At 32.1% G+C, this 22,463-nt stretch overlaps 5 protein-coding genes across 6 annotated transcripts; 3 read left to right on the forward strand and 2 right to left on the reverse strand.

Moving 5' to 3' along the window:
- The first annotated feature begins 1,827 nt into the window (after positions 1 to 1,827).
- Positions 1,828 to 3,658, forward strand: LOC131645857 (F-box/kelch-repeat protein At3g23880-like). The gene has a single exon (XM_058916055.1). It carries the CDS (start codon positions 2,187 to 2,189, stop codon positions 2,994 to 2,996), a length of 810 nt encoding a protein of 269 aa, XP_058772038.1. The 5' UTR covers positions 1,828 to 2,186; the 3' UTR covers positions 2,997 to 3,658.
- Positions 3,659 to 4,705: 1,047 nt separating this feature from the next.
- LOC131645858 (protein ALP1-like) lies at positions 4,706 to 7,629 on the forward strand. 2 transcript variants are annotated; one of them, XM_058916057.1, is made up of 3 exons: positions 4,706 to 4,783; positions 4,942 to 5,093; positions 6,457 to 7,629. In XM_058916057.1, exons 2-3 carry the CDS (start codon positions 4,943 to 4,945, stop codon positions 7,500 to 7,502), a joined length of 1,197 nt encoding a protein of 398 aa, XP_058772040.1. In that variant the 5' UTR covers positions 4,706 to 4,783; position 4,942; the 3' UTR covers positions 7,503 to 7,629. The 2 variants fall into 2 exon arrangements, with proteins under 2 accessions (XP_058772040.1, XP_058772039.1); XM_058916056.1 differs by lacking the exon at positions 4,706 to 4,783 and having other exon boundaries at positions 4,796 to 5,093.
- Positions 7,630 to 10,361: 2,732 nt separating this feature from the next.
- On the reverse strand, positions 10,362 to 11,847 carry LOC131645859 (F-box/kelch-repeat protein At3g06240-like). Its single transcript, XM_058916058.1, has one exon. It carries the CDS (start codon positions 11,762 to 11,764, stop codon positions 10,658 to 10,660), a length of 1,107 nt encoding a protein of 368 aa, XP_058772041.1. The 5' UTR covers positions 11,765 to 11,847; the 3' UTR covers positions 10,362 to 10,657.
- A 3,725-nt stretch (positions 11,848 to 15,572) lies between these two features.
- LOC131645861 (uncharacterized) lies at positions 15,573 to 17,622 on the forward strand. The gene is made up of 2 exons (XM_058916059.1): positions 15,573 to 15,843; positions 15,918 to 17,622. The coding sequence occupies exons 1-2, from the start codon at positions 15,766 to 15,768 to the stop codon at positions 15,996 to 15,998; spliced, it is 159 nt and encodes a 52-aa protein (XP_058772042.1). The 5' UTR covers positions 15,573 to 15,765; the 3' UTR covers positions 15,999 to 17,622.
- Positions 17,623 to 19,577: 1,955 nt separating this feature from the next.
- Positions 19,578 to 20,440, reverse strand: LOC131645862 (zinc finger protein ZAT12-like). The gene has a single exon (XM_058916060.1). It carries the CDS (start codon positions 20,326 to 20,328, stop codon positions 19,738 to 19,740), a length of 591 nt encoding a protein of 196 aa, XP_058772043.1. The 5' UTR covers positions 20,329 to 20,440; the 3' UTR covers positions 19,578 to 19,737.
- Between the last annotated feature and the right edge of the window lie 2,023 nt (positions 20,441 to 22,463).

Here is a 22,463-nt window from a genome sequence, read left to right on the forward strand (position 1 = left end):
TTTTCTTAATCTTATACAGGATGCATGCTATGTTTACTGGAGTAGGAAAAGAGATGACTCTAAAGTTGTGAGAGATAGTTTTTGGGCACATCCAGATTCAGTTAAGCTGTTGAATTTTTTTTCTATCATGTTAGTTATGGACAACACTTATAAGACAAACAAATATAGACAACCTCTGTTTGAAATTGTTGGCATGACATCGACCAAGTTGACATTTGTTGTTGCATTTGTTTATATGAAGTCTGATTAGACAGAGAGTTTTTGTTAGGTGTTGGATAAATTGAAATAATTGTTTGTGAAAAATATTTGTGTCCACAAGTCATTTTGACGGATAGAGATCTTGTTTTGATGAAAGCAATTGAGTTGTGTTTCTAACGACGGTTAAATTGTTATGTAGATTTCACATTAACAAAAATGTTGGTGCAAAATGCAAGCAATATGTGGTGAATGACATGCAAGAGATTATTAACACATTATTGATGGAAGATATATAGGCTAGTGATGAGGTTGAGTATGATCAACAGTTTCAACAACTTGAGCAGACATGTGTTGATTGTAGTTAATTTATTAATTATGTGAAAGACACATGATTGACTCCACATAGGCAGAGATTTGTTGGAGTGTGAATTAATCGAGTACTCCATTTGGATAACACCACGACTAATCGGTATGTACTATTTTTTAGTGTTATGCATAATTTTTTTATTAAGTATTATTTTTTAATATTTTTACTACGTATTATTTGTAGGGTTGAGTCTGCACATTGGAAGTTAAAGTAAATGTTTGGGAATAGTTTAGGTCACATGGTCAAATGTTGGGGAATAGTTTAGGTGACATAGTCAAATGTCAGGGAGGGTATGAATAACAACTTGAAGATACAAATAGACAACATTCGAGGAAGTTACGATCTCAATCGCTACGACTACGGACCTGTCCTGTTGCAACTCTGAATGACACTTCTATGTAGTCAATAGCAAGTTTAATAACAACTTCTTCAGTGACATGTTCGAAGCTCTAGAACACGCCCCTGATAGGCAGGTGAAGCAGACAAGCGACATCGTCCAGAGTAATAGTCATATCTTTAAATGTCATGTGAAATGAAGATTTCTATAGATGTAATCTCTCTACAAATGCGGATTGGAGGTTTAGGTCTATCTTTGACAAACTAGTTCTCTGAAGCGAAGATAAGTTATACCTACACATCCAAACCTCCATCTTTGGTGGGAGACCAACAAGAACCTTCTGAATAAGCTTCAACCCATATGTTGCAAATTTCAACTCTTTTTTCATATCTCTCTCCTGAAAACAAATACAAATACACATATTATAAAGCATAGATAAAAATTAAAAAATTATTCAATATAAAATAAATGTCATTTACTTACCTCACCGAACCATAAATGTCAAATAACATGATGCTCGGAACTAACAAGTAGAGACGTATCATAGGACCCTCTTAAAAAGCCAAGTGGTTGTAGAGCGGATGCAAATACACCAATATGCTCTTCCTCTCCTGCCAACATCTATAAAACGTCTCCTTCTAAACTCTGATCTGAAATCTTACCATCTCGGCCTCTTGTGCGCACGGCATAAATAGTAAAAGATATACACAAAGAGCAGTGCTATTTAGTACGAAATAATTTGAAGAAGAAATGCAAGAATGAATATATGTCACTATTTTAGTGGTGAATTAAATTAATTTTAAATTTAACTTCCTTTTTAATAGGATCATGGGGTTGTAGTGATTACAGATGGTTGGATGTAATCTTGGCATCTTGCGTTTCTTGTTTTTCTATTTTCAAAAGAATAAATAAAACATAAAGAAACCAAATCGGAACCATTAGAAAACTGTTTCAGAATGTAAAAACACAAAAAAACTGGAAGAGTTTGTTGCAGTGTTCCGGAGTATCATTGAACAAAGCTGAAGAGTTTGTAAGTATGTTCCGGTTTATCACGTCACAAATCGAAACCGTTTCAAAAAGTTTTCCGGTTTGATTTACAAATCCCAAGGCTTACTTGAGGTGTTCCGGGAGTTTTGTAAATCGGAAGAGCTATGCAATCTGTTCTAGAAGGCATTGAAAGAGAGGTTTTTTTTTCGGAACAGTTTTGATCGTTAAAAAATCAAAGTGAATATTTTTAAAATATATTTATACAAAACTTGCATACAACATTGATACAAGAAGATCATGTTGCTGCCTGAAGAATTGATCTTCCAAATCTTGTTGTGGTTACCAGTTAAGTCTCTTATACGCTTCAAGTGTGTTTGTAAATCATGGTTTTCTCTTATCTCTCATGATCTCCACTTTATAAATTCACATTTTCAACTCACTGCCACCACAACACCCCATCATAGGATTCTGTTCATATCAACTTTCCCCTTTAAAACACTTTCTATAAATTTTGAACCATTGCTTGACGATTTCAATGCTTCTGTTTCACTCGACCTTGATGGTATCTTTCCGTGGTATTCTAAAAATGTTGCAATTAATGGGTCTTGTAGAGGTTTCACACTTTTATGTTGTTACTCAGAAATCTACATATGGAATCCATCTACCAGTGTTCACAAACAAATACCTATATCTCCTTTTGGTTTCAATTTAATTGCCGATCATTTCTATGGCTTTGGTTATGACCATTCAACCGAGGATTACTTGGTTGTTTTAATGTCTCATCATGATTCGGAAAATCGTCCATTACACTTGGAGTACTTCTCATTGAAAGCTAATACATGGAAAGAAGTTGAGGGTCCTCACTACCCTTATGCCAATTGGGATCTCTCTCGGCAGCCGCCCAAAGGCGGGTCACTCTATAATGGGGCTATTCATTGGTTGGCTTTTCGTAATGATTTAAAAACGGATGTTATTGTTGCGTTTCATACATGCTTTTGCCACGTGTTTTTGATGGTAAGCCTATGTGGTGTAGTTTATGGATATATGGAGAGTTTCTCAGCGTATATACTACTAACTATACTAATGATACAGTTGAAATATGGGTGATGAAAGAATACAAAGTGAATTCATCATGGACTATGAGTCTTGTTCTTCCTATTGATATCATAACAGTCCGATTCTTTTCTCCGTTGTGCTGTACAAAAAGTGGTGATATTGTTGGGACAAATGATGGCGATGATGGCAGTGGATTGGTGAAGTATGATAAAAATGGACAGTTTCTTCTAGAACAACATTCTTATACTAACAACAATCGTATATGCCAAATGACTATGTATACAGAGTCTCTGCTTTCACTCCCTAGTGATGTTGACAACCAGCAAGCTTAAGATGATGACGCAAACAAGAAGTATGAGGTTGCGAAATATTCTCCTTCATTATTTTCTTGATATTTATATTGAGCTAGAGCATGGCTCCCACTGTAACAATGCAGGTTGATCCCAAGTGGCTATGTGTGTAGAGTAGAGTCTTTGCATACACGGTGAAGTGAGAAAGCTTAAGAAGATGATGCAAACAAGAAGAATGAAATTCTCAATCATATGTTTGAATGCATTTGTAGATACTATGTGTTTTTTTTTCTAACTCAGTTTGTAATATGAGTAAGTGTGCCACATGAACTAATGTAATATGTCAAGAAATGTTTATTGTTAACTATTTGTTTATTAGTAACATTGACAACTTTTCTTTGTCTGTGTGATTCAATGTTATTCTATATGTATTTTGGTCTATGGTCACTGCTTGAAAATAAATTATTCTAATGAGTTTACGCATGTTAATCAAGATCACAAGTACATGACTTTAACTCGAAGGAATTCATTAAAAATTTGATCATAACTACATATGTATTTGAATGAAATAGAAGGTTTTGTTCATCAGATTTCTACTACTCTTTAATATTTTTCATTGGTGAGAGTGGATTGAAAGGATGAGGCCACTTTCTTTTTAATCAAATAAGGAGCTAATGATACTTTGTGAAGTGGAATCTCTTTATGACTTTATCTTGTCAAAGTGGCCTCTTACTATTCGCCCTATTTAACTATTTTATATGGTTTTCTTATATGAGTGTAAGAGAATTGAGAAAGATTAGACTCATGATTATATGATAGGTTGAGTAATATAAGACATATGTCATTCATAAATGTTCTTGATTTAAATACTAAAGTTGTCATGTTTATGTATGCTGGAGAATTTTTCAGTGTTGAAAATACTATAGTTGCAATTGATGAGTTTTTTTTTTTTTTAATCAAAGTTATTGAAGAAATAAGACCATCCAATGTTCTACAAGAGATGATTTACAATGCAAAAAATTGTAAAGCTGCATAGAAAAAATTGTAAAGCTTCATAAAAAATTATACTAAGATAAATCTCTTGTCACTCTAATTTTACCACATGTCTTTTTATCATAAAATTTTTAAATGAATTGGGCCATGCAAGACCTCATAATAATTAAGGTAGGTCTCTCATTAAACATTACAAATTATCCATCAAACAAGAAATTAATTGCCTGCAGTAGGCAAGATGCCGCATTCAAAGCATTTATGACGTCCGATTGAAATCAAAGGATCCAAATTTGATAAAGAATTTATTTCTTTACTTAATAAAAATGACTATATTCAAAAACATAGACGGTCCGATTTTAATCTAACAAATTAAAAATCTCGACTACACTTTCAAAACTCAAACCTTCACCATTAGACAACACGCACAATTTATTACATGTCCTCCTCTACGGTAAAAGTAATAAAAAAGTAGTAATTGTTGAGAAACCATAAAAGAAGAAGTGGTGAATTGTTAATGTCCATGGTCCATTCCTTCAACACTCACTATAAATATTGGTATCTATTGTTATATTCATATTCCGTCAAATATTTTACTCTCTTTTTCATATTATTATTATTTTCATCACTTTTTATTTCTTGATTAACGATTTTTAATTTCATCTTCTTGTTGTTGGGAAGAAAAGTTTGAATAGTGTTGTTTGTTTGTTGTGAAGAATGGGTTCCATAAGAGGAGTGAAGAAGAGAAAGAAGAATGATAATAAAGATGTCATTGCTATACAATCCCCATTCTACCCTCAACTTCATCAACCTCACCCTCAACCTCAACCTTTTGATTGGTGGTATCACTTCTCCAACAGAATCACTGGTAAATACTATCAATCTTTTTAATTTCCCTTTTTTTTTATTTTCTTTTTTGTCATTATAAATTTATATTTTTCATGTTATTGTTTATTCTTTATTGAATTTTGCTTTGTTACTCTACTCATTACTCAATTAATAATGTGATTATCTCATGTATTTTTGACCTAAATGTGTTTCTATTGCTTAGGTTATTTTGTTTTTTAATTAGGATTTTTTTTTTTTATATTTGGATTGTAATTTTGTTTGATTACTCATATTTTGACTTGTTTTGAAGCTTAATCGTCCAAATTTTATGATGAAGTTTCTTAATTTTTTGGTTTAAATTTGTATGATCCCATTTATAATATCAACATTATCTTCATTATCTTCCTCAATTGGAGATTTTACTCTATGTAGTGTTTATATAACATTTTTGGTATATAGCTATCGAGCAGTAACACAGACACGTCGATACTGATAATAATTTGAAAAATAAATAAGTTAAATGTGATCGCATGTGTCAGTGTCGGACACCGAACACACCTTTCTTCAGAGGTGTCGGTGTTGGACAACTAACACACATTTGTTTAGAGGTGTCGGGGCTACAATGTCTAGTGCTTGCTTGGTTTTCACATGAATTGTGCTAGGCTACTTTTTCCCATCATTATGCATTGATCTTATGGGGCTATGTGTTTTTACTTTCATCTCTTAAGTTTTAATTTGATCTCTGATGATCTTTCTTCCCGTGATCGGGTGTTTTTTTTCGTTTTCCAGAATTTTTGATTTTATGAATAAAATAATTTACAATCTCATTTTATGCTGATAAGTGACAGCTACTAAATACTTGAGCAATAAGATTGCTTAAGTGAAATTTCTTGATTCATAGTTTACAAGTTTTGATCAACATGAATAAGATTTTTCTGTTCAATTTATCGAAAATGGCCTAGTATATCTTGTTGAAGTCCTTGAAGAAGATCATAATATCTTTCTACCTAAAATGATAAACGGGGTAAATGTTAGAATGATACGCTCAATACGATAAAAAGATTGCACTTTTTTTAGTTGAAAACTTTGTACTGAAGAGATTTTGAAATAAGTATAAAATCAGCAACCCAGAGGTATGAACCTTATTTTAAATTTGTCGGTTAAACTACTTCAATCAGTTCATTATTATGTTGATTTCTCAATCAAAAATCTTTCATAAATGGGCTGCTAGGTGCTTATATTAAGTGATGTTTATGCTTTTGTGACTTTTAAGTAGATTATGTGACTTGCAGATTGCCTTTATAAGATGCTACATGATGTGATGTACTTATTATCAATATGATTTTATTGTGAAATCTTAATATCGGTCTAATTTGTTCATGCTTTAATTTTGCAAATTTTAGGACCTTTAGCTAAATCCAAGGATATAGAGAAATTCGAATCAGTTTTCAAGATCTCAAGAAAGACATTCAACTATATATGTTCTCTCGTGGAAAAAGATATGCTGGCCAGATCCTCAGGCTGTGTTGACTTGAATGGCAAACGTTTATCTTTGAATGATCAAGTAGCCGTTGCTATCAGAAGGCTTAGCTCTGGCGAGTCATTGTCAACCATTGGGGACTCATTTCGGATCAACCAGTCAACTGTTTCACAGATAACATGGCGGTTTGTGGAAGCAATGGAAGTGAGAGGTCTCTGCCATCTTAGCTGGCCTTCAACTGAAATGGAAATGGAAGTGATAAAGTCCAAGTTCGAGAACATTCGGGGCCTTTCTAATTGCTGCGGCGCAGTTGATAGTACACACATAATGATGACTTTGCCAACTGTAGACCCCGAGAGTAGTGTATGGCTTGATCGTGAGAAGAATTGTAGCATGGTTTTGCAAGCCATTGTGGATCCGGATTTGAGATTCCGCGACATAGTTACTGGATGGCCTGGAAGTGTGAGTGATGACCATGTTCTTCGAAGCTCTTCGTTTTATAAACTTACTGAAGAAGGAAAGAGGTTAAACGGGGGTAAGAAAATACTTTCGGGCGGAACAATGTTGCGGGAATATATAGTTGGGGATACAGGGTTTCCTCTTTTGCCATGGCTTCTCACTCCTTATCGAGTTGGGGGCCTCTCTGATTCTCAGGTTGAGTTTAACAAAAGGGTTGCTGCAACACAAATGGTGGCGAAGAGGGCATTGGCAAGGTTGAAGGAAATGTGGAAGATTATCGGAGGAGTGATGTGGAAGCCTGATAAGCACAAGTTACCGAGAATGATTCTTGTTTGCTGCATATTACATAATATAGTTATCCATTTGGAGGATGAAGTGCAGGACAATATGCCCTTGATCCGCCATCATGATTCGGGATATCAAGATCAAATTTGTGATTTAGCCGACGATACTGCCTGCGCTACGAGAGAGAAGCTTTCTCTCTACTTATCAGGCAAACTGTCAACTTGAAAGATAATTTTCTTTTATGATTGTTACAATTTATTTGGAGTTGTGTTAAAATGGATTTTTACTCCTATCTTCATGTTGGTCACCAACTTTGACACAAATAAATATAAATCATTTTGGTTGAGTTCAATGCATGTAACCAATGCTACTTTAGTGGGGGAGAAAAGCTTTGGTTTGAGTTCAATTTGGTTAGTTTTCAGAGTTTGAGTTCTAGATTTTATAACTTCTTGCTGCATCTGGTGTAGCTTAATGTTAGCTCAAGAATCAGAACACAAATTCAGCTTCTAGTTTATAATTTTTTTTTGGTAATGAGTTTATAATTTCTTTGCTTTCTAGTTATTTATCTCTTTGATTCCACTAATTTTTTTCCCTATCTTAGAGAGTTGAACACTAGTTTGAGGAGAGAAAATTAGGGGCGTGATTGACTAAAAACAATAAATTATATTTAAATATTTAAAAGCTACTTGAAATAGGATATGACAAAAAAAAATTATAAAGTAGGAAGATAAGGTTATTTACTAAGTATCACTATTTTGGTCAAACAAGTTTATTAACTAGTCAAATAAAGTATAAGCTAGCTAAAAGTCTTGCCAAACAAAGTCAAAGTAGATAACAAACATATATGAAGTGGAAAAAATGTTAATAAGTTGATATGATTATCTACAAAATTACGATCACCCACACTATCATGAGAATTCTTAAATAGAAAATCATAATTCTTAAATAGAAAATCATTAAGATTAAGAAGATGCTTTGAACAATAGGGTTTGTTGGTTGTTGTAAGACTAAATGTACTAATTTAAAGTAGTGAATTTTCTTTTTTGGATAGAGTTGTTTGCATCGAAATGGACTACTAATTATTGTGTTCTTTATTGTTTTTGTGTTCTATCATCTTGTATAAGTTAGGTTGTGTTAATTATGGTGATTTTGGTTTAACTTGTCGAACCAGTTGTCCAGGAAATGGCATTCGACATTTGTCCCCTAAAAGAGAGAATTTCAGTTCTTATTCTTCTAATTTATGCTCAAATGATACTGAATATATGAATGTTGATGTCTTTGGCGCCTTAAATCTCTTTTTAAAGAAAAATAATCTCAAAACATGAGAGGAGATTTCAAACTTTGATTTACACATCCCGTGTTAATAAAATTTAGGTTAATTGAAACATTGATTGCTTTAGTCTCTTTATCTCTCGTTCATTTTATTTTTAGTTTAAGTGTATACGACAATTTCCACTACATCGAATAATTTTATTAAACTCCCCAATAATATCTACCTTGTTTACGGGTATGCTTAACAAACCGGAAGGACTAGATGATTACAGTAGAGGGAGAAGAGAGTGCTCAAAATACTGACTCAACTTGCAGAAAATAACAATTTAAACGGGCAAAGTCCGTATTTCCACCTATTTTTGCATGTTTAAACAATTAAGCATACATCTATATTTATTTGACAATTGTATTGAATAAAATATAATTAAACAAAGAAATTTCAACTGAATCTCTCAACTCAATTCTTGGCATTGTAACATCTGGTCTTCTTTTTTTTGAAAGCAAGATGAAATTAATAAGAGAACTAAGGGTTTTCAAAACTTGAATACACAAGAAAGACGGTATTAAGGGTATGTTTGTTTCAGCTTTAAAGAAATGGATTTTTTCTTTGTATTTTTGAAAATAGATTTTCTAAAACCGTTTTTCAAAATATTACAATTTTTTATATTAGTTTTTTTCTAAAATGAACTATAATTTTGACATCCTATAACATAAACACGCATTATTTAAGACTTAAACTTACCCAAAATCACAATTTTTTTAAAAGTTGTATTTTATAAATGATTTTTATAAAAATCTATTTGAAATAGCTTCAAAATTAAGTGATTTTTTTAAATTTTGATATCCAAATTTTTTCTCCATAAATAGATGAAATACCTAAAATCACATTTTAAGAATAACTATTCAAACAAAATTTTCATTTGAAACTTTTATAAAAAGTTTCTTTGTAAAAATTTTTTTCACAAAATTATGTAACACTATAAAATCATTTTTAAAAAAGTCAAAACAAACCGGCCCTAAAAAATCCATCTACAAAAGAAAAACCAAAATTACAAACCAAATTGAACTACGAAAAATATAACAAAGAAGCTTTGTTGATCAAATGTTTATGCATCATTCCTTTTAATTTTATCTTTTTCTTCCTCATCAAGCAAATACCAATAACCTCACATCAATGGACATATCAACACACACCACAAGATGATCGATCTAATACCAACAACACAAGTTTTTTAAGGAATTTAACATAAACCTCTAAAGATTCACCATATTCAATGATAAAATTTTGTTGCTGTGGGATCAATAAGTAAATCAACTCATCACAATTCATAATCTTCGGAGTTTCGTTATGAGCCCTTAAATCCCTCTTAATTATTGAGTAAGTGATAGTTATGTTCTTGACAAATTGTCAATGAATATCATAAATATGGCTATCTTTTTATCAAATGTCACAAGCTGAACAATTACTACGATTTGAGCTAAAAAAAACAAGAGATTTAGATCCAACATTAAATCCAAATTTGATAAAATAATTATTAGCAATGCTTAAAATTAGTTTTTTTTTTCTTCCTTCTAGTTTGAAACAGAGAAATGACAACAACAAAGTTATTAGAGTCCTCTTAAATTAGAGAGCATTTCATTCAAATACATTAGTAGTTATGAATTAATTTTTAATGAATTGCTTTGAGTCAAAGTCATGTACTTGTTGTGATCTTGATCAACATGCATAAACTCATCAGAATAATTTACTTTACAAGACACAATTTCAAGCAGTAACCACCAAAACATATATTAGAATAAAATCCAGCTACATACATAAATAACAGTGAATCATACCAAACAAAGCTGTCAATGTTACCAATAAACATTTCATGACATACTAGCTCATGTCCCAAACTTAGTCACATTACAAATGCATTCAAATAAACACATAGTACTTACTTACAACAAATGCATTCAAACATATGATTTCAGAATCTCATTCTTGTTTGCATCATTTTCTTAGACTTTCTCACTCCACCATGAATGCAAAGACTCTACTTACATAGCCACTTGGGATCAACCTGCATTGTTACCAAAAGAGCCATGCTCTTGTTTGTGTCTTCTTCTTAAACTTGCTGGTTGTCACCATCACTAGGGAGTGAAAGCAGAGACTCTATATACATAATCATTTGGCGTGTAAGATCGTCAGTAGTATAACAATAATGCTCTAGAAACTGTCCATTTTTATCATACTTAACCAATCCACTGCCATCATCTGTCCCAACAATATCACCATTTTTTGTACAGCACAGCGGACAAAAGTCCTCGTTTGGGATGACGTCATATGGAAGAGCAAGGGTCCTAGTCCAAGACGAATCCACTTTGTATTCTTTCATCACAAATATAACAACTGTATCATTAGTATAATTAGTAGTATATGCGCTGAGAAATTCTCCATATACCCATAAACCACAATGCAAAGGACTACCATCAGAACAACGCGGCAAAAGCATGTAGGAAAGTTTCTTTTCCATTAAATCAAACGCAACTATAACTTCCGTTTGTAAATCCTCCCGAAAAGCCAACCAATGAATAGCCCCATTATAGAGAGAACCGCCCGGAATGGGCGGGAACTCGAAGATATTCCCATTGGCATAAGGGAAGTGAGGACCCTCAACTTCATTCCATGTATTAGCTTTCAAAGAGAAGTACTCCAAGCGTAATGGAGGATTATCTGAACCATGACGAGACATTAAAACAACCAAGTAATCCTCAGTTGAAGGGTCATAACCAAAACCATAGAAATAATCAGCATTTAAGTTGGAACCAAAAGGAGATATAGGTATTTCTCTGTGAACTCCGGTGCATGGATTCCATATGTAGATGTTAGAGGAACGGCATAAAAGTATGAAGCCCCTACATGACCCTTTAATTTCAATATCTGCAAAACGCTGTGGAAAGATAGAAAAAAGGTCGAGTGACACAGAAGCAGTGTCATCGTCAAGCAATGCTTCAAAATCGATGGATAGAGATCCAAAGGGGAAAGTTGATATGAACAGAATTCTGTGACTGGGTGTTGTGGTGGAAGTGAGTTGAAAATGTGAATTAGCAAAGTGGGAATCATGAGAGATGAGAGAAAACCATGACTTACAAACACACTTGAAGCGTATAAGAGACTTAACTGGTAACCACAGCAAGATTTGGAAGATCAATTCTTCAGGCAACAACATCATCTTCTTGTATCAAAGTTGTATGCAAGTTTTCTTCTCAACTCGCTGCAGTGTCTGTATTCTGAGTTGCATATCACCTCTAGGTTAGAAATGAAGATGAAGGTGGAAATGGGCTCCAACCCAAAAGAGCCCAAGCGAGCCTAGTTATAGAGACATTAACCAGCCACCCCTAGAGTTATACTTGGCACCCCAAACTGTATGAAAAGATTAAAATATCCAAATAAAAAATTTCATCATTTCACAAAATCTATAGGAAATCACCGAAAATTTTAAGCTCCAGGGACGATACTGAAAATTTTGTGGTGACTATTGGAAATTTCACGAAATAGTAAGAATTTTCGGAAGAAATTTCATGAATTTTCGGTAATTTTTTGAGGCTTTTGTATCGGAAATTTTGAAATTTCAGGTAGTTCAATTTTTTTTTTAAAATTATCAAGAATTTCAGAATTCTCAGAAGTTTTTTTTTTTAACACCAGAAATTTCAAATTTCGGTAGTTAATTTTTAACTAATTTTTTGTTTTCTTTATTTGTTTAAGTAAAGACCATGGGTAGAGACGGTTCAGTTGCGGGCAGGCTTGTTGATAGAGTGAAGGCTCAGACTCGGAGGGATGAGGCAGAGGTAGAGGCTTCCTAGTTACAAGGTGAAAGACATCTCCGACCGATTTTCACCAGAAATGATTGGCTGAGCAAGCGCAGTTTCGCACACCCCGACACCGTATTGCTAGAGTGACTACTACGTAGGAGACACCTGTACTTGTACCTGTGGCTGAGCAGATACCTGTGGAGGAGCTAGTTATGCTTGTACCGTTGTGGATGAGGCAATGGAAGAGGAAGTTGTGGAGGTACCGGTTGTGGAGGAGCCAGTTGTGGAGGTACCCGTTGTGGAGAAGTATGTACCCGATATGGAGGTGGTTGTTGAGGAAGCTTCTGCGACGATTGATGATGTGTCTCCTGATGATACAAACGCCACGACATGTGCGTCTACATAGCCATTAGTTCACACTAATGGGGCCTTTTCAAAAGGACCTACTGACAAGTTCGTGCTCATAGGATATGCTAACCATGTCGAATTCTGTATATAACAGAGCGAGGTATATATGTTATATTTTTTATTACAAATGATTCATTATGGCTCGATTGACTATCTGAAAGTTTATTGATTATTTTTTAATTTTTTTTCTTACAGGAGCACCTGAAGCTAAAGGTTGCATCCCATGACTCGAAGTTGAAGAACTTCCCAGCGGGGGAGATGCCTGAGCATGTCAGGCGTATTATTGCCGACTTTAGCCTGCTGGAGTTCACCGAGTGCTTAGTTATCATGCTCGACGCCTCCCTCCTGTCATCTTTTGTTGAGTGATGGAACCCCGAGACATCATTCATTCGTCTTCTATTTGGGAAGATGACTATCACATTGGATGATGTCTCATCGTTATTTCATATTCCCATCGCTAGTACATTCTTCACTAGTCCTCATATTAACCAGGGGACGACACTGACACAGGTTGTAGAGGATCTGGAGGTTGATGAGGGTGTGGTGTTTCAAGAGTTTTTCTTATAACATAGGCTTGCACCTTCGTATGTCTTGGTTGAGGGAGAGGTACGATGAGCTTGTGGCGGCAGAGAGGTATGAAGCTGCCGCTAGGGCATACATGCTACGTCCAACGACATGTACTCTTTATGTGGACAAGTCTGGTGTTTATATAGATATTCGCTTCCTTTGGCTGTTAAGTAGCCTAGACACTCCAAACTGGGTTTGGAGAGTGGCTGCGTTGACTATGCTATACATGACGCATGGAGTTGTTTCCCAGCCTAAGACCAGGCAGCTAGTTGGTTATTTGAGCCTATTACAAATATATTAACATTTCTTTTTTGTTTTTTACTTTGTTATTTGTTAGATGTCATATTCAGGCCCGGTCTTTTACCGGTGCAACCTGTGCTATGGAACTGGGCCCCAAAAGTCCAAGGGCCCCAATTTTCTTATTATTATCAAATAAAAAATATTTAAAAAAAAATGAGAGAGTTTGTGCAATTTTATTTATCATTTATAGAAGTAACATAATATTTTATATAAGCTACTTAATAGAGCCATAGGCACACACAGACAGAATGGCATGCGGTGGTGTTCTGTGTTCACATGATGCTTTTAGAATTTATCTTTATGCCTTTAACAAAATTTGCTACATATATTTCAAAATATACAATATTATATATTGAAAATACAGTGTGGATATTATATTAGAATAATTAATTTAATGTTTTGTTTTTTATATTCTTGAGTCAATGTATTAAGTTATATTTTTGTTCAGTTTAATTTTATTCGTGAAATTATAATTCTTAATTTTCTCAATTAATTTTTTTTATTAATATAATAATTTGATATAGAAACACAATTTTACAATGGGACTGAATTTTTTGATAAAAATACTTAATGAATTGATATTTATAAGAATTTAAAATGATATTTTGAAGACAATAAAATATAAAGATCTAATTTGATTTTATAAGTGTTTGGTGAAAGACTTTTTAAAGTAACTAAAAAAATTTAAAATCTATGAAATGATATTATTAGTTTAAAGTTCAAACAATAATATATAATTTTATTTTTAGTGCGTCAATTTTAATTTTAAATTTAGCCTATTTTTAAAGTTAGAACAGGGCCTCCTAATTCATTGGGCCGGCCCTGGTCATATTAATCATTTTTTATTTGTTCAATGTTGGATATATGAGCATTTTCCATGCATTTGTGATAGGAGAGTGTAGCAAAACCAAAACAAGCATTAAGAACAAAGAATTCATCAATATTAAAGTTTAAGAAGAATTATATAGAACGCGATGATCGGGATCAAAACATGAGTACAAGGACAACTACATTTAACCCATACAAAAGAGAAAATTAGCTACGCGTACTCATCATAGTCTTACACTTAAGCCGCATGAGAAAGATGTTGAGAAACTTCTGTTGATGATTCCTTAGATAACACTTTTGCCTGCAATCTCCTTCTCTTTTCCTCTCCAGTTATGTTTCTCACTCTCTACTCTGAGATAACTACACTAAACCCTAAAAAGTTCACACATGCGTTTTATTATATTTTCATGATAAATTATAGTTTTTTCAGTAATTACTTGCAATAAATAAATAAATGTTTATGATATTTACGTATTCTTAGCACTTATCACTATCATGCATTTTTTTCCAAATTTTCTAAAAGTCTAGCGTCACCCCATATAACACTAAATTTATCTAAAAAGTAATTAAAAAGTATAAATTTATAATATTGATTTTATTATATATTCAATATAAATTTATTGAACTCATGTATTTATAACGAATTTGTGTAAAAAAATTATAATTTATGTGAATAACTAAAAAAAAGACAAAAAATATCTATCATGTAAAAATTTGTCGAAGGTCTTAGGAATATGAAATTTTACAAATATGTTTTTAAAAAAATTCAAAAGAATTAATTAAATTTTACAATTAATTTTTTTTTATAATTAAAGGATACTCCTTCCGTTTTAAAATAACTTTCGTTTTAACAAATAAAATTTGTTTCAAAATAGCTGTCATTCTCATTTTTTAATATAGAAATGATTATTATTTTTTCAATCGTGTCTTTTAATTACTACTCTGTACACTACTTTTAACATATTAATAAAATTAATTTCGTAAAAATATGATGTCTTATGACAATATTATTATATTTTTTTTCGTTTGTTTGCAAAAACCTTAAACAACAATTATATTAGAAGAACGTAGTAATAAAAATTAAATCATTTGATCTTAGATGTGGGGAGATGTTGTTATGGATGTGGGGTGTCGAGTACATTCCTAGGGTGCCAGTAATAATTCTCGTTTGATAGAGAGTTAGCAGTATTGGGCTTTCTTTACAAGCCCAATCGAGTTCTCAGCAAGGTGGTGCGATGTTGTGAGAGTGACGCAGGCAGAAACGAGGGTGAATTCTTCCGTAGCACCTTTCTTCTTCTGGTCCGAGTGAAGTGAGAAAATGGAATTGAAAAAAGTGATAAAGGACAAGAAATTCTGGTTTGCATCTTTCCTCATCACTTGGGCTGCAGCTCTCCAGGTAAAAACCCTAACCTAACATATCCTCTTCTCTTTCCCTCTTTTCCTGATCGATTGCTGTTATTCCATTTGCAGGGACACATGATGTGGTTACAGCGCCAAGATTCATTCAAGCAAAAGTTTCCAGACATTGATGATCAAACAAACCCCCAATAATCAATCCTCATAATTTTATTCTGTTGTATTGTATGTTTTCTTTCATTTCTTCAAACATTTTGTTACATACTCTATTGTAAATCACAAACCCTAGTTACCATTACGGATCTCAATCAATTGGACATTATTATTGTGTAATAACAGGGGCTCTTGCCCCAACTTATCTACAACTTTTTCCTGCTGATTTGGTTCTAATGCTATATAAAAGTATGATTTGATATATTTATTTGAAATGTACTTTGGAGATCAATTATGTCTCTACTGAATACCATAACACAGTGCTTTGTTTATCAAATTGGATTTCCCCTGTTTGCTGGCAACGAATTCAGATTTACATCCTAAGATAGCTTAGCTCTAATAGGGGTGTGCAAATAAACCAACAACTCTTATCCAAATTAATAATTCTTTGGTACCCATGAGTTTAAGTTGGGTACCAGTACCCTTAGTGCAAAATATATTTAAATTTTAATTTATTTAAAAATAAAATAAATTATAAAAATGATGTGGCATTGAATTCCACTATTTGATTGGTTGAAGGTACCGGTACCCAACTAAACTCAAGGGTACCGGAGTGTTCACCATTTTAAAAAGGCGAGATCATTTTTCAACAAAATTAAACCGATCCATTTATGTACAAAACCAATAAACCAGGACTCGTCTCAATAATTTGGTTTAGAATTGGTTTCCCACTCAACTAACATCATACACCATAATCCTTTTTAAACGATTGATCAGCTGAAAAAAGTTATACTAATCTGAATTTATAAAAAACAACTTCATTAACTAGTCTCGTTCCTTAGAACATGTTTAGAGAAAGAATCTCTCTTCTCTCTAAAAGTAGGGTTTTCCTCTTAGTGAGAGCCGCCCCGCCGCCTCCTCTCTTGTAGAGGCTCCTCCTCCATCATAAGAGCTATTCACCGCCGATATGGTGGCATTCTCCTCCTTAATGGTGGTTCCCCCATCTTCACTATAAGTTATCCTCCCTCATTTCTCATTTCTTCAAAACACTCATCCATATTAGATCAGGCAATTTTCTTCCTCCACCCTCCACCAAACTTTTCCTTCTCTCTGCCATCAGCCATTAATATTTGAAACTCCAAAATCATTTCCACCAACTGATGGGTCAAGTTGGTTTGGTCATGAAAACCGGCCTCCACCAACAGAAGATTTGAATCTCCTGAATTTATGTGTGTGTGTGTGTGTGTGTGTTTCTGCATTGGGTTCTATTTTTATGTTTGTGTTGTTGTGGTTGCTGGTGTTTCTTTTTGGCTTTGTTCTGTTGCGTGTTTTGTTCTTAAGTTTAGTTTGTTGTAAGATTGTTCTTAAGATGTTTGTTGAAATGCCTCAGAGAAGTTTGGAAGAAGGAGATGTGTTGAGGAATGAGACTCTCTTTAGGGTTGTTGCAAATCAAACAAATCCTTTCAGTCAACAATGGATTCCACTACAAAGTGTGAGTTTAATCAATCTTGTGAGCCCGTAATTGGATAGACTTAAAGATTGTGGTTTCGAAACTCACTTAGCTCTTGCGGAAGAATGTTGTTTGGTTTAAGGATTTGGATTGGTACCTCCCTATTGATTTTGAATTTCTCTAAGGTTTCTGATGTCCATAGCTTATTTGGCTTAATTATTACTCCCTCCATTCCACAATAATGTTGATGTCAAATTGTGGTTGGGGAATGTCCTAACAAAATTTGTCTATGTTTATACTCTCTTTTTTCATCTAATGAAAGAGATTGTTTACTGTAAAAAAAATAAAATAAAAACAACTCCAAAGCAATTGCATAAATCTGATTTTAATTTAAAAAAAAAAAAATCTTTTGAATAAGGTTTAAATGGATATGATCATTTCACAAAAATAAAACCATTTTATTAAAAGAAATTGGTTTAGACTTTGACTTATAAACAACACGATGTAATTATCCATAAATTACTTAATAGATAAAAGTTATGTTAAAGCAAATGACGACAATAGAAAACAGATATAATTTCCACTGTATTTTATAGAAAATTCAGCACAAGTTATTAGCAGGGGATTTGATTTCATGAATATGGTATACTATTGTATAATAGTACTTATCTTGTGTCACTTGCCAAGACTACAATTGCTAGGAATATAGTGTTCTCATTTGCTCTTCTGATTTGCTCATCGATTACGTACACATAATATATATACTACCTCAAGACTGAACTGGTTGTGTGTGTGGGGTGTGTGAAACATGTGTGGAATGTTACTATCTTCCTATGTTTTGACCAAGAAATAACCAAGTTGCAGCAGTTTATATAGACCAGACTAATCAGTATTTGTCAAACAATACTAGTATTTCTAGAGATTGATTTACATTTATTTACCTCAAAAATGTTTCACTGACGTGCACACATTCGTCATCACTTCCAGAGAAAATGCAAAAACAATTTCTAGAATAAAACAAATCACGATTTTTCTTTAAAATAATGTGACTGTTAACTTATGATGATGACAGTGAAGTATACTAGTAATAATACTACTATTAAATATTAATAGACTTTACATCTAAGACTTTGTAATTTCATATTCAATGTAAAACCAGTTTTCCACGTTTTTTATTACAAAAATTACTTATTTTTCTACTTTTAGATATATATTATAACGTCTTTCAGCTAGGGGTGGAAATAGGTTAGGCTAGGCTTTAGAAGGCCTGAGTCTGATCTACGATAAATTTAAAACGCCTAAGCCTGACCTAAGGCCTATCATAGACTTAGTTTTTTGGCCTGTCCTGGCCTTTTTAAAAGCCTGGCCTGAAAGCCTATTTAAAAAGTCTGTATCCCATTAAAGTTTTTAATTAATCTATATAACTTAAGAAGTCTTGTAGGTCGACCTATATATACATATATAAGTGAACCTATTTAGGATTTTATATATATATATATATATATATATATATATATATATATATATATATATATATATATATATATATATATATATATATATATATATATATATATATATATATATATATATATATATATAGGGTAGCCTATTTAGTTTTTTTTTCTTTCTAATATATATGCATACATGAACCAACTTATTTAACATATCTCTAATATATATGAAAATATAGGTCGGCCTATAAGGCTTGATAGGCCTTTTTAATAGCCTAAGCCTGACCCATTTAATAAAATAGACTTTTAAAAAAGCCTAAGCCTGGACTCTTTATTAAATAGGCCTGGCCTGGCCTAGGCTTATGTAGGCTGGGCCGTAGGCCCCTGTAGGCCGGCCTGGCCTATTCCCACCCCTACTTTCAGCCACCAACAACTTGTAGTATTATAAAGGGCAATGCTAACGATGGTTATTCAATGTATTGAAAGTTTAAATTATTGATTTAATTAAATAATATTTTTTATATATGGAATCCTAAACCAGTGTATCTGGGACACTCGTTAGCATGGCCCTTATCTAAATTCTAACTCTATGCATAACTTCTAGATTGTATGACAAGAAAAATGTCATCTATTAATTATTTCAAATTGGATACATTAAGGCATTGATGAATCTTTAATTAAAGAGTAAACATGTATTTTCCATTTAATTGAATTAAGGAAAAATATTAATTTATAAATACTGAGAAAATTTTACATGAATTTCTTATGTATATCCAAGAACATAACAATTTACTTACATACATTAAAGTAAAAAACAAAATGGAGCAAAAAGTACTTAAAAACTAGATCTTCACATAGCAAGTAGTGATTAGTTAATTCAATTGAAACAGTCCACCAGATTAGGAGTTGATTGTCCAATCTTCAAAATCTTCAAATCATTCTCTAAAGGTGTCAAATTCAAATCCAGAAACAAAAATCTCTTGGTATTCAACTTTAGGCTCTTTGCTAAATTAGTATTAGTACTATTATCAATGGTACTGCAATCGCTGTTATTACTATTGGTGGTCGCAGTATTGTTGATAAAAGTGTTCATATTTCCCTTTAAATTATTCGAAACTCTTCTGTGTCTCCTCATGTGACCACCCAAAGCTTGTCCTATTGAAAACTCCAATCCACAAATTGAACATTCATGTGTTTTAGCCTTTGTTGTTGTTGTAAACATTCCATCATCTCCGTTGCTATTCATCTCCATCAACCTCGGTTTCTTGTGACTCGCACGGTGTCCTCCCAACGCTTGAAACGACGAAAACTGTCGCTTACATGTCTTGCACTCGTACACACGGTTGTTGAAATTTGAAGAGTAATTCACTTGATCAAGTTGTTGACCTCCACCAGAAAGATACATCAAATACTTAGCCATGGTTATGCTATTAGTATTATGATGATCACTTTCTCTTTCTCTCTTCATCACTACAAATGAACTAATGAAAATATTGAACAAGAAATTTGAAAGGTGTGTATTGATATTGGAAGTGTATGAGAGTTATGAAATTAAGGATGTGATATATTTATAAGAAATGGCAGTTTTGTTGTTGACTAATATATAGGAGTGTGTAATATGTGTGAACAAATTGTTTCACACTAAACTTGTGATTTGCTATGACGCATGCAAATACGAAATTATTTTGATATAATATATGATCCATAATTTGGTGTATTCCTTGAACTTGTAAGGTTTTGACTAGACTAAATGCTGTTTAGTGTGAAAGGAGCCATATTGTATAATTAGAATTAGATGCATGTATCATTGTATTGTAAGCATGACTATTGACTGCCATAACTATAGGCTAATTGATTATTTACGCTTATTTATTAGTTAAATTCAAGGTAACTACTAACAATTTATTATGTTTAAAAATTAACATTGAAGGTTGAATTTGGATATAATTAATTAAAGATGAGGTAATAGTAAAAGGGCTTTTACTAGGAAAATGATGACCTGCCATAATTATCTAAGACAGTAATATCCATAATTATGTATTAAGTGAGATAATCACTTTTAAATTAACAAGTAGATTGAATTTGAATATGATGGTCAATGCCATATAACTAAGGCAAGTGACAACCACACCCTTCATATTGACCATTCTAGAAGCCTTCTAGCACAAGTCACAAAAATATTAAAGTTGTAATTTAAAATTATATACAGTATAAAAAATTTGAACTATAAGCTACCCTCCAAATCAAGTGCTTCCTCCTTCTCCATGATGAGTTTAATTCCATACAACCACACCCTTCATCATTTTTTCTCTCAAACCCCCTATGGTTGTATATAAGTGTAAATTTAATTTACAAGTTACTCTTCTGGTTTTTTTTTACTGTAGCTTTGGTATAAAAAATATGTTTATATTTATTTATTTACAAGTTACTCTTCTGGTTTTTTTTTACTGTAGCTTTGGTATCAAAAATATGTTTATATTTATTTATTATTTTAATATTTTGATGTAAAATGAAAAATTAATCTGACAATAGTACTTTTTAGTTATTTACTGTACAAAAATTGAAAGATAATAAATAATTAACCGTATTATGAATAAATAATAATTTTTAGAAATAAATAAAAGAAAGCACAATTGTTTATAGTGATTTGCGATGAATTGAATAATTAAACCATTAAATAAAAAACATTTGTTTTAATCTACTTAGTAGTTTTTTATTTTACCTTTTTATTTTAATTTTTATGGGCCAGTTTGTTTTAATTTTAAAATAATTTTAATAGTTATATAATTTTATGTAAAAAAAAAATTACAAAAGAAACTTTTATAAAAAGTTTCAAATAAAAAATTTGGTTTTAATTGTTATTCTTAAAATATAACTTTAGGTATTTCATTTTTTATGGAGAAAAAAAATTGGACAATTTTGAAAAATCACTTAATTTTTTGAAACTATTTTAAATAAATTTTCATAAAAATTATTTTTTAAATACAACTTTTTGAAAAAATTACAATTTTGACTAGATTTTAGTCTTTAATAATATATGTTTATGTTTTATGATATTAAAATTAGTGTTTCACTTTAGAAAAAATGAATAAAAAAAACTTTAATATTTTGAAAAATGATTTTGCAAAATCTATTTTAAAAAATATAAAGAAAAAATTTATTTTCTTAAAGCTGAAACAAACAAGTCTATATCCTTTTTTTTTAAATCTATTTTTGTTTATAAAATTATTAATATTTAAAAAATATTAGGGAAGTACCATAATCTATTGTCCCACTTCTACGTATATATCTTAGCTTATACTAGTTATGACTTGAGATAATTTATTTATTTTTGCAATAATTGGTTACGAATAAATTTTATGGTAAAATTTAGAGAAGAAATTCAATTTTGAATGTCTGTATCTTATCACTATCAATTAGTAGGCCTCTTTATATGAGGAGATGCAAATTCCACTCCAATGAGCCTTAACTTTAAGTGGTCCATTGGAGTGTTTGCGGTGTGATTTAAGCGGTTTTGACGTAAAAAATTGTTTGACCTACAAGAGAGAAAAAAATGTGCGGTTCGATCTGATTCGGTTGACTTTTAGAAATAAAACAAAATCA

Source organism: Vicia villosa, linkage group LG2, assembly GCF_029867415.1.
Source record: "Vicia villosa cultivar HV-30 ecotype Madison, WI linkage group LG2, Vvil1.0, whole genome shotgun sequence".
In the NCBI taxonomy this organism is placed as follows: Eukaryota; Viridiplantae; Streptophyta; class Magnoliopsida; order Fabales; family Fabaceae; genus Vicia; species Vicia villosa.